General features: G+C 43.4%; 1 protein-coding gene across 1 annotated transcript; it reads right to left on the bottom strand.

Moving 5' to 3' along the window:
- Positions 1 to 321: 321 nt before the first annotated feature.
- On the bottom strand, positions 322 to 11203 carry LOC129703101 (SH2 domain-containing protein 1A-like). Its single transcript, XM_055645299.1, has 2 exons — positions 9498 to 11203; positions 322 to 4338 (listed from the first exon to the last, which is right to left on the bottom strand). The coding sequence occupies exons 1-2, from the start codon at positions 9641 to 9643 to the stop codon at positions 4032 to 4034; spliced, it is 453 nt and encodes a 150-aa protein (XP_055501274.1). The 5' UTR covers positions 9644 to 11203; the 3' UTR covers positions 322 to 4031.
- Between the last annotated feature and the right edge of the window lie 865 nt (positions 11204 to 12068).

Raw genomic sequence — 12068 nt, 5'->3', positions numbered from 1 at the left:
ACCAGTGAATATCTGGGATATCCTACATTTACACCAGTGGATATCGGGGATTTTGCGGAGACCGTATCAGTGGTGCTCAAATAGCCTTGGTATATCATCTATCAGTGTACAATCTGCACTGAGTTTGGGTTTGTTCTGGAAACGTTGGCTGAGATATAAGATGGAAGTTTATTTAGCCCAGGAGGGAGATTGATCTGCCAACAGTCATAACACACAAAATACATGAAACATGAAATTAAAGTGACAAGTGGAAAGGCTTGGGGGATGTGCAAAGATTGGGAGGGGAGTCAGTCTACCCCATGACAGAAGGGGGGGGGGGGGAAGGGGGGGGGGTTGTATAGTTTGATAGCCACAGGGAGGAAGGATCTCCTGTGGCATTCTGTCCTGCATCTTGGTGGAACCAGTCTGTTGCTGAAGGTGCTCTTCAGGTTGACCAGGGTGTCATGGAGGGGGTGAGCTGTATTGTCCAAGATGCTCGTAGTTTGAGGCGCATCCTCCCCTCTAAGACCACCTCCAGTGAATCCAACTCCACCCCCAGGTGGAGATCCTGATGAGCTTGTTAATCCCGTTGGCGTCCGCGGCCTTCAGCACACAGCAGCGAAGAAGATGGTACTGGCCACCACCCATTGGTATAACATCTGCAGCATCGAACTGTAGACATTGAAGGAGCGGAGTCTTCTCAAAAAGTACAGCGGGCTCTATCCTTTCTTGTACAGGGCCTCAGCGTTCCTGGACCAGTCCAGTTTACTGTCCAGGTAAACTCCAAGGTGTATCTTGTCTTGTATCTTGTATCCTTGGTAAACTGTACTTTCAGTGGACAGCTACATTTTGAAAGGTTTAGCTACAGTCCCTTTTCATTTTAGTTTTAGTTTAGTTTAGAGATACAGCGCGGAAATAGGCCCTTTGTTCCACCGAGTCCGCGCCGACCAGCGATCCCCGCACATTAACACTATCCACCACACACTGGAACAATTTGCAATTATACCAAACCAATTTACCCACAAACCTGTACGTCTTTAGAGTGTGGGAGGAACGCGGAGATCCCGGAGAAAACCCACGCAGGTCACGGAGAGAAGGTACAAACTCCGTACAGACAGCTCCCGTACTAAGCATTGAACCTGGGGGCTCTGGCGCTGTAAGGCAGCAACTCTACTTCTGCGCCACCGTGCCATCATTTATGGAGTCAAACAGTTGTGTAAGGTCAAGAAAAGGCTGCGTTGATGCAGCTTCCTGTGTTTCCCTTTGACTTGATGTGTGGTGATGATAATGTGCGTTGTGCCTCGACATGGCCTGAAATTCAGCCGTTGGGAGGAAGCGGTGGAGAAGAAGCAGACACTACCTTTTTCTGTGGCAGGCGGGAGACCCGAGAGGGCACACAGTGCTGGAGTAACTCTGTGGGTGAAGCAGCATCTCTGGAGATCATGGATAGTTGACATTTCATGCTGGGACCCTTCGTCAGGCAGGAGACCCTCGTGCATTTACCATAATGCTGAAGGTGATCACGACTGTGATATTTTAGATTCCAGACATGAAAGATGAGGTTTTGAAACTTGACTGAACTTCTGAAATGCCAGGTTTTTAAAACTTCAGTTGGGATGTAGTCTGTACCCAAGGCTCTATTGTTTTTTCCATTTACCCATGGCCATTTTGACCTGTGTGATAGTCCCCTTGTGGCAGGAAGGCTGTACTGGAGAGCGTGTATGTTCAGTCAAGGATGCGCATGCCTTGCACAGAGTCACGACTGAGAAGTTGTTTGAGGTGCATGAGGGAACTGCAGAAGCTGGTTTAAATCATAGGCAGACACCAAATGCTGCAGTAACTCAGCGGGACAGGCAGCATCTCTGGAGAGAAGGAATGGGTGACGTTTTGGGTCGAGACCCAAGTCCGAAGACCCGAAACGTCCCCCATTTCTTCTCTCCAGAGATGCTGCCTGTCCCGCTGAGTTACTCAAGTTGTTTGAGTTGCTCCTTTCAGCAGGCAATGGCTGCCTCCCTGTCCTGGATAGGTTAACCTTCATTCTTGGCATTCAATGGATAGGGTATTGGGGGATTTGGCCCATAGATGATCTTGACAATGCTGCAGGATCCATGCAAGTCATTGAATGACAATGAGGTGTTGGACCTTGTGCACTGTTTGTGCTTGCCTTCCTTTCTCTAGTCTGAGAGTCTTCTTGAGCTTGCTGGGCTCTTTATTTTTAAGCATGAATGTCCCATCCATATACCCCTTGTGTTTGTGTTAATTACTTCCCGATCACACCCATCAAACCAGTTATGTTGTCTACAAGTTTAAAAAGTGCCGGTGGCAGGATTTAGGACGTTGCCATGAGCTCTCGTGCTTGTCTGCCTGATGAAACACTGGTGGTTATGACAGTACTGTGCTCCACGCATTTTATCATCAGGATGACACACAGATCATCAGCGGGTTCCTGACTGGCCTGGCCTGGCACAATGTTAGGGTGAGGCGAGTTATGGGGAGGTGAGTGGAAGCTGGTGTGGTCTTTCTCAGGGCTGAAGAGCAAAGGAGGATGTGAGGAGGGATGGATGAGGCTGTCAGAGACAGGGTGGTGGAGAGCTTGAGACCAGAGGGGTGTCTAACGTAGGGAAGAAAGTGAGAGGGAGTGAGACGCAAGGGTTAGAGGAAGGTGTCTGAGAGAAGGAGGGAGGAGGTCAGGGCCAAGGGGAAACAAATACACAAATGATGCTGATAAATAAACAAAATACGTGGGACATTTTCAGTGATGAAAATAATAAGTTGTTCTTCTTTTACAACAATCTAGTTATTTTCACGAAGGAATGACTTCTACATAATCTTGGTCAACAACATCTGCAAGATAAAAGAAAAACAAATGAAAAACAAACAGATTTGAAAATTAGTTTAGATCATCTGACAACATCTTTTCTGTTCATACATTGTTCTGGCTTAAACCAAAGATAGACACAAAATGCAGGAATAACTGAGGGGGACAGACAGCATCTGTGGAGAGAAGGACTGGGTGACGGTTCAGGTCTTGACTCTTCTTCAGTCTGACGAAGGGTCTCGACCTGAAACATCGCCCATTCCTTCTCTCCACAGATGCAGTCTGTTCCGCTGAGTTACTCCAGCATTTTGTGTCTATCTTTTGTTTAAACCAGCACCTGCAGTTCCTTCTTACACATTTTGGACAAGTTCCTCGATTCAATTCAATTCAACTTTATTGTCATTGCACAGATACAAGTATGGGTACAACGAAATGCAGTTTAGCGTCAGTCCGTAGTAATAGTGCAATATAGAAATAAAAATACAGAATAAGCAAACAATGTGGACGGAGAGACTGGAGAAATCTATCGGCGGGATTCCGAGTTCAGCAATGTGATAGTGTTGTTGTAGAAGCTGTTCCTCATCCTACTGGTACGAGACCTGAGGCTCCTGTACCGTCTCCCTGATGGGAGGAGGGCAAACAGTCCATGGTTAGGGTGGGAGGGGTCTTTGATGATCTTCCCGGCCCGTCTCAGACACCGTTTTCGGTGGAGGGCATCCATGGCAGGGAGCGGGGCACCGATGATGTACTGCGCGGTTTTCACCACCCGTTGTAGTGCCTTCCTGTCCGCTACGGTGCAACTGCTGTACCATACCGTGAAGCAGGTGGTCAGGATGCTTTCTATGGTACAGCGGTAAAAGTTGGTCAGGATCTGGGGGGACAGGTGAGCTTTCCAGATTTTTGCAATCCATGCTCCACACATTGGCTATGCCGCCTGCACATTCTAACGTAAAATAAGTGCGTGCTCAAGTAAAGGAACGCCCTACAATTTAAGCTTGAATAAATAATAATACCTGAATAATCCTGAAAAAAATACTGGCTTTTAACGATGACCCAGTTGAAAGGATATAGGTTCAGATACTTCCTAAAACGTGTTGCACAATCTTTTTTTTTTAACTGCCTTCGACATAAGATAAAAGCACAAAACAGATTTTAATCACATCCGACAGTTGAAGAAGTTGCTGATGGTGTGTAAGAAATTATTAAATGTAATTGCCAGGGTAATTTTTCCCCATCATATTGATGATATTGGGATTATAAGAAATAAAACATAACATTTAATCATACTTTCATAGGTGTTTTCGTTGTCCTCGTTCATAGCTTTGCTCCTTTCTACAGGATAACGTAAGCGTATCGCCAGACCTTTGTCAGGTTTCTTAAAGTGATCAATTAAATCTGGCAGGCATTTGAAGGACTTAACTTTCACTCCGTGTCTCGCCTGTACAAAGAAAGTTGAAATGCAAACATTTAAAAAACTGCAATTATTCATTTTCACTGCATAGTCAATCTCAGAGAACGAAATATATTTATATTTACTCATCCTGCAGAACTGTAGTGTCCGCATCTCTTAACAGTTGATTGCAATAAGTCCACATAATAGGATATCAACACTCTGATTGAACTTCCATTACATTCTTGCAGAAAGGGTAATACCATATTCCACCAGTCTATACTTGGGAAGTAAAGGGCAGTGTGTATGGACTGTCCTACCCATTCACATATACTGTCCTATCCTGTACCAGTCTGCAATAACAGATATCCTACTGGAAAAAATGATCAGGCAGACAGAGGAAATGAATCAATCATGTGCTCAAAGCTCCTTAAAGACCGGCAATATCCCGGGATTCACTGCCCCATGACTAGAGAAGAAGGTTCTGAATAGTATTGAGAAACTGAAGATACTTTTGCTGAGCATTTCAGGTATTTTCTGTTTTTATATCCAATTTTAAGATGATGAAACTGCTTCAAAGTGATGATGAAACGGCTTCAAAGTGATGATGAAACTGATTTATACATAAAAAAGCACCAGGTTCCAACAAAACGTCATCATATGGATAAAGGAAACAAACTGCAGTTATAGACACTCACTCCACAACCACTTTAACACCACCCAACTCCGCCCATCCCACCTCCACTCATTCCTCCAGGCACCCATTGATCTTTCCATTAAAAAAAAAAACTTGCCTCACATATCTCCTTTAAACTGTCCCATTCTCACATTAAAGCTACACCCCCTAGTTTTTGACACTTCCACCTTGGGAAAATGCTCAGATTATCTATGCTTCTCATAATGTTATCCACTTCTATCAGGTCTCCCTCAAGCCAGGGAAAACAATCCAAGTTTGTCCTACCTCTCCTTATAGGTAATGCCCTTTAATTCATGCACCACCCTGATAATTGTATCTTCTGTGTCTCTTCTGCACCCTCTCCAAAGCCTCCACCAGAACTCAACATAATGCTCCAAATGTGCCTGAACCAAAGTTTTATACAGCTGCAACATGACGTCCCAACTTTTATATTCAATGCCCTAACCGATGAAGGCAAACATGCTGCATGCCTTCTTTATCTCTCAGTTCAATTCAGTTTATTGTCACGTGTACCGAGGTGGAAAGTTTTATGTTGCGTGCTAACCAGTTAGCAGAAAGACAACACATGATTACAATCAATCCATTTACAGTGTCTAGATACATGATAAGGTAATAACGTTTAGTGCACGATACAGCTAGCAAAGTCTGCTCAAGGATAGTCCTTGAACTATGGGAACTACACTCGCCCCCCCCTGCAGGACCTATACATCAGAAGTTGCAGACCCGGAGCCAGCATCATTATGGGGGACCCCTACCACCCCAGCAACGGACTGTTCCAGCTACTACGGTCAGGCAAACGCCTCCGCTGTCATGCTGTGAAAATAGAGAGGATGAGACGGAGTTTCTTCCCACAGGCCATTAGGACTGTAAACTCTTATCTCACCAGGGAATAATTTACTGTTGTGACTTTTTTAAATTGCTGGGTTTTTTCTAATATGTAAATACTGATTCTGTTCTATTCTGTTCTGTAGTTTTTTGCACAATCCGCAGGCAATGCCACTTTCATTTCACTGCACATCTTGTATGTGTATGTGACAAATACAGTTGACTTGACTTGAGGGACATCAAAGAGATAGATAGTCACTGCTGCATAGACACCATCCGTTGCCACTTTCAGTGAGCTATGGGCTTGCACCCTTAGATCCCTCTGTACATCAATCTTCCCCAGGGTCCTGCCATTTACTGTGCCTTCAACTCTTGCATTTGACCGCTCAAATGCACCAGCTCATGCGTGGCCATACTAAGCTCCATCGACCACTACTCTACCAAAGTTTCCATCTGACCTAAATCGGTGGTCTAATAACTATCGGAAATGAAAAAATCTTTAATTTTTGTTACCTCTATCATAAATTGTCCACGATGATCATTGAAAATTCTGTACGTATATACAATATTTTTAAAGCTGTAAAAAAATAGAGAACATTGTATGTGATTTTCACTGCTTTACATAGATTACTTGCAGTAAAACGTACGCTTTATCAACAAAACACAAAGTGCTGGAGGAACTCAGTGAGTCGGGCGGGAGGGAATGGACAGGCGATGTTTTGGGTCGGGACCCTTCTTCAGACTAGGGGGAGAAAGATAGAAAAGAGGTGGTGGCAGGACAAAGCCTGATAAGTTATAGATAGATCCATGTGAGGGGGGGGGGGTTGATTGTCAGATGAGTGATAAAGGCTAGGGATGAAAAGGAGACAAATACTCTTCTTCAGAATTGGTTAGGGTGAATTGTTCAGTATAGCTCAACAGGCTCATTTGTCACCTCCATGCCCAACCTTGTGTAGGTCCAGAGAAATGCCCCCCCGCTGATTGAAGAAAGAATTGGAATGAAAGATGTCAAGTCTGTGCTTTGGTATCAGTGAAGATCCCAACTGACCCATTTGGGCTACTTTGCTCTGTCACTTTATTGTAACCAATTTATCCCTACAATTTGGTCATCGTCTAAATCCATTGAAAATTCTCATCAGATATATAATATCTTAATTCATTCACGTGCCTGAAAAAGAATGATGTAGATTCTTTGCAGACACATGGAGTTCCTTGTCTTTCTACGAAACATCATGACCTGATATGTCACCTAGAGATGCTGCTTGACCTATTGAGTTACCCCAGCACTTAGTGTCTTTCCATGTGAAGTCGGTTTCTCTTCCCACAGATGCTGCCTGAATGTTTTTGTAATTTTCTGGTATATAGTGGATATATATACAGTATATATGTGTGTATATATCCACAGCATTTTTGCAGACAGTAACGTACCAGTATGCATTCAATTAAAAATGAAACTACATTTATCAACAATTATTTCTTCATCAAAATATCTCTCCTGCTTTGATTCTGTGACAAGTTCAACCTCTAATTTAATAGACTAAAAAGCGTAAAATCAATGCGTTAATAATTAAAGATATTATTAAATATCTAAATAATTTAGAGGCACTAGTGTGCTGTCTCAGCGTGTATCCTGGCAATAAAGCATCTGCGTATATCATTCACCACTGTTGTTAAATTACATCATTTAAAATAGGTTAGGAGTAACATTTATTTACTATTCTTAAAGCAGTCCTGACCATTTGCCTTTGAATCCAGCAAATGTACTGGGTTACATTTAGTAAATTTATCATCAAGCAAAATTAATTCCAGTGGAAACAAAAAGTCACAACTGTAGCTCATGTATTATTAAATAATTCTAATTCATTGAATCGTTTTGTGACTACATTACAAGTATGTGAAAAGGGGCAGTAACAGGGACTGGGAGTAAAATTGTCCCAGATTTAATATCCATTACAGTATGGAATTAGTTGACCTCAGCCGGGATGTTGGAATGGGTGTCACATATGACCATTGTGTTCCCAATTAGGAAAGATTAATGGATTCAACTTTCCCATTCCCGATCATTATCAAATAAATGCACGGAGGAGGTATATTTTTATTCTTCATATCTATGCCGAGTCAGCCAAAAAAAAGTGACAGAGAGTAATTCAATTTTAAGAATCTTGATCCATACGTTTGATCAAGGGCTCATCCAGGTGTCAAGTATAGGAGTATAGTATAGGAGTTTTTCAGTATAGGAGTAGAGAGGTTCTTCTGCAGTTGTATAGGGCTCTGGTGAGACCACATCTGGAGTATTGTGTACAGTTTTGGTCTCCTAATTTGAAGAAGGACATCCTTGTGATTGATGCAGTGCAGCGTAGGTTCACGAGATTGATCCCTGGGATGGCAGGACTGTCATATGAGGAAAGATTGAAAAGACTAGGCTTGTATTCACTGGAGTTTAGAAGGATGAGGGGGTCCCTTATAGAAACATATAAAGTTATAAAAGGACTGGACAAGCTTGATGCAGGAAAAATGTTCCCAATGTTGGGCGAGTCCAGAACCAGGGGCCTCAGTCTTAGAATAAAGGGGAGGCCATTTAAGACTGAGGTGAGAAAAAAACGTTTTCACCCAGAGAGTTGTGAATTTGTGGAATTCCCTGCCACAGAGGGCAGTGGAGGCCAAATCACTGGGTGGATTTAAGAGAGAGTTAGATAGAGCACTAGGGGCTAGTGGAATCAAGGGATATGAGGAGAAGGCAGGCAGGCACGGGTTATTGATTGGGGACGATCAGCCACGATCACAATGAATGGCGGTGCTGGCTAGAAGGGCCGAATGGCCTCCTCCTTCACTTATTTTTTATGTTTCTATGTACATGTGTTAGCGTTATGGAGATTCATAGAGTGATACCGTGTGGAAACAGGCCCTTTGGCCCAACTTGCCCCACATCGGCCAACAAAGGTTGAGGGTCTTTGATCTATTACCTATACTGGCAATGGGTGTCAGGTCCCAGGGCATGCACAGCTTTCCTCAGCTCCCTAATCCTTCTATCAATAACCTTAAGTCTATGCTCCATATTTATTGACTCCATTGCTAAGGAAAATAATTCCTGTCAGAACGTTATGCCCTCAGTTAAATCTCTGTATTCTAAATTAAATAATACAATTTACACATTTTTTTCCCTTAACTAAGCGAGCTCTCCTCGTGAATGTCCCGAACCCTCCCTCAAGCTCTGACAAACATCTAGAACTGTGGCAACTAGGACTGAGTGCCCTCTATCACTGCTCTATCTTATTGCAGCTGCTATCCCCTCACCCCCCCCCCCCCCCCTCCCTCCCCACACCTTTTTTTTTTTTTTGTTTTTTTCTTTTTTTTTTTTCTTTTTTTTTTTTTTTTAATTTTTTTTTTTTTTTTTTTTTTTTTTTTTTCTTTTTCATTTTCATTTTGTTTATCTTATCGTATCTGTGTGGATATGTACGTATGTGAGTGTTGTTTGTCCCCGGGTGGCGAGGGTGGGTAAGGGTAAGGGAAAGGGTTTTGAGGGTCGCTTACATACTGTTGTACAATTATGGCCTGACTATCACTGTCTGTTATCATTGTCTGTATGCAAATTGCTGTCAAATTCAAAATTCAAATTAAAAAGATTTGAATTAAGAACTGTGGCAACTAGTCACGTAAGCAGCACTTCAATGCGATTGCACCACAAGAGGTTGTCCGACTTTGAAGCCGCAAGGCACGCTCATGAAAGACATTTTAGAACGTGGACATTCACATTCGGCGTAGAAATGAAACCACTGGCCGGTACTTACAAGACGCTGAGGCACAAAGCATCAGGGATGGTCTCACTCTGCCGCACTAAGTAACTTCCATCTCTCCCGTCTGCTCCAAACAGAACTTCACAATCCTTTTTGCTAATGTTGCCATGAAAATATGAGAGTGATGCTGCAGCAGACATCAGGCTCGGCTTTTCATCTCATGCTTTCTCATTGATTCGCACGTGAAATCTTATCTCTTTGTCTTCAGCTTCCAGTTTTAACTATTGAATAAACGAAGGCTGAGAATGTTACATTATTCTGCCTTTGGTCACGAGCTCAGTGCAATATTACCACTTCCGTTGATTAAGTGCAAAGCTTGAGTACAACGTAGAAAGGCAAAGTTACATTGGCAAAGTCAAGGAAGGAAGAGATACAGAATTCTGTGAAATGCTCCGATTTTGGTGTCAGGACTAATGGTCTTGAAAATGAAACTCAATATAAAGTGGTTACATTTATAAGAAAGCCATAGTCAAAGAGTCTTGCAACACAGAAACAAGTCCACAGCCACTATCAAGCCTCTACAGTACTCTTATACTAATACCATGTTATAATCCTACACTCATCTACACTCCAGGGGCAATTTACACTGGTCAATCAACCTACCAACCCCTACATTTATGGGGTGTGGGGGGGAGGAGGAACACACAGAGAAAACGATGCAGTGTCAACCCCCATAAGGACAACACCTGAAGTCAAGCGTGAAATCTGAGGAAGGACATTATTGCCATAGAGGGAGTGTAGAGACGGTTCACCAGACTGATTCCTGGGATGTCAGGACTGTCATATGAAGAAAGATTGGATAGACTTGGTTTATACTCTCTAGAATTTAGGAGATTGAGAGGGGATCTTATAGAAACTTACAAAATTCTTAAGGGGTTGGACAGGCTAGATGCAGGAAGATTGTTCCCGATGTTGGGGAAGTCCAGGACAAGGGGTCACAGCTTAAGGATAAGGGGGAAATCCTTTAAAACCGAGATGAGAGAACTTTTTTTTCACACAGAGAGTGGTGAATCTCTGGAACTCTCTGCCACAGAGGGTAGTTGAGGCCAGTTCATTGGCTATATTTAAGAGGGAGTTAGATGTGGCCCTTGTGGCTAAGGGGATCAGGGGGTATGGAGAGAAGGCAGGTACGGGATACTGAGTTGGATGATCAGCCATGATCATATTGCATGGCGGTGCAGGCTCGAAGGGCCGAATGGCCTACTCCTGCACCTAATCTCTATGTTTCTAACCCAGGTCATAAAGCCATACAACGTGGAAATAGGCCTTTCATCCCAACTTGCCCATGCCAACCAACATGCCCCATCTACATTAGTTCCACCTCCCTGCATTTGGCCCATATTCTGCTGAACCGATCCTATCCACGTACCTGCAAAATATTTTTTAAAGTTGCGATGATACTCAACTACCTCCTCCAGCAGTCCATTCCATACATCCACCACCCTTTGTGTGAAGAAGTTACCACTCAGGTTCCTATTAAATCTCCCCCCTGTATGTCCGCTAGTTCTTGATCCCCCCCAACCCTGTGCAATCACCCTATCTATTCCCCTCATGATCTTATCTACATCTATAAGATCACCCCTTATCCTCTTGCACTCCAAGGGATAAAGTCCTAGCCTGCTCAACCTCTCCCCATAGCTCGGCCAAAAAGTACTGGCAATATCCTCATAAATCTTCTCTGCACTCTTTCAAGTTTAACAACAATTATCGTACAGCAGGGTTAACAAAACTGAACACAATGCAACCTCACCAATGTCTTGTGCAACTGTAACATAACATACAACTATACTCAGTATTTAAGAAGGAACTGCAGATGATGGAAAATCGAAGGTACACAAAAATGCTGGAGAAACTCAGCGGGTGCAGCAGCATCTATGGAGCGAAGGAAATAGGCAACGTTTCGGCCCGAAACGTTGCCTATTTCCTTCGCTCCATAGATGCTGCAGCACCCGCTGAGTTTCTCCAGCATTTTTGTGTACCTTCTAAACTCAGTACTCTGACTGATGAAGGCCAATGTACCGGAAGCTTGCTTGACCATGCTGTCTACCCGTGATGCCACTTTCAAAGAACTATGTACAGGACCTGTATTCCTAGATCCCCCTGCTCGACAACACTCCCCAGAGCTCTGCCATTCACTGTGAAGGTTGACTTCCCAAAATGTAACGCCTCGCACCTATCTGTATTAAACTCCAACAACCTTTCCTCAGCCCACCTGCTGAACCGATCAAGATCCTGCTGCAACTTTGAATCACCTTCTTCACTATCAATGATACTACCCATTGTCATGTAATCTGCAAACATGCTGATCATACCTTGTACATTCTCATCCAAATTGTTGATATTAGCAATAGCCTAGGACTGAGCGCTGAGGAACAGTCATAGGCCTCCAGTCCGAGAAACAACCTTCTACTATTAGTCTGAAGAAAGGTCTCAACCCGAAATGTCACCCATTCCTTCTCTCCAGAGAAGCTGCCTGTCCCGCTGAGTTACTCCAGCATTTTGTGTCTACCTTCCATTATCACCCTCTAGCTGTCCCTGGATTCCATGCGATCTAATCTTCCACAA

Source organism: Leucoraja erinacea, chromosome 13 (genome assembly GCF_028641065.1).
Source record: "Leucoraja erinacea ecotype New England chromosome 13, Leri_hhj_1, whole genome shotgun sequence".
In the NCBI taxonomy this organism is placed as follows: domain Eukaryota; kingdom Metazoa; phylum Chordata; class Chondrichthyes; order Rajiformes; family Rajidae; genus Leucoraja; species Leucoraja erinaceus.
This window is presented reverse-complemented; position numbering and strand designations above follow the sequence as displayed.

Excerpts from the sequence above, each read along its gene's own strand:
- LOC129703101 (XM_055645299.1), bottom strand. The coding sequence starts at position 9,643 with ATGTCTGCTGCAGCATCACTCTCATATTTTCATGGCAACATTAGCAAA. Across the intron at positions 4,339-9,497 it reads GCTTTGTGCCTCAGCGTCTT|GATGAGTAAATATAAATATA; the intron begins GTAAGTACCGGC and ends ACAGTTCTGCAG.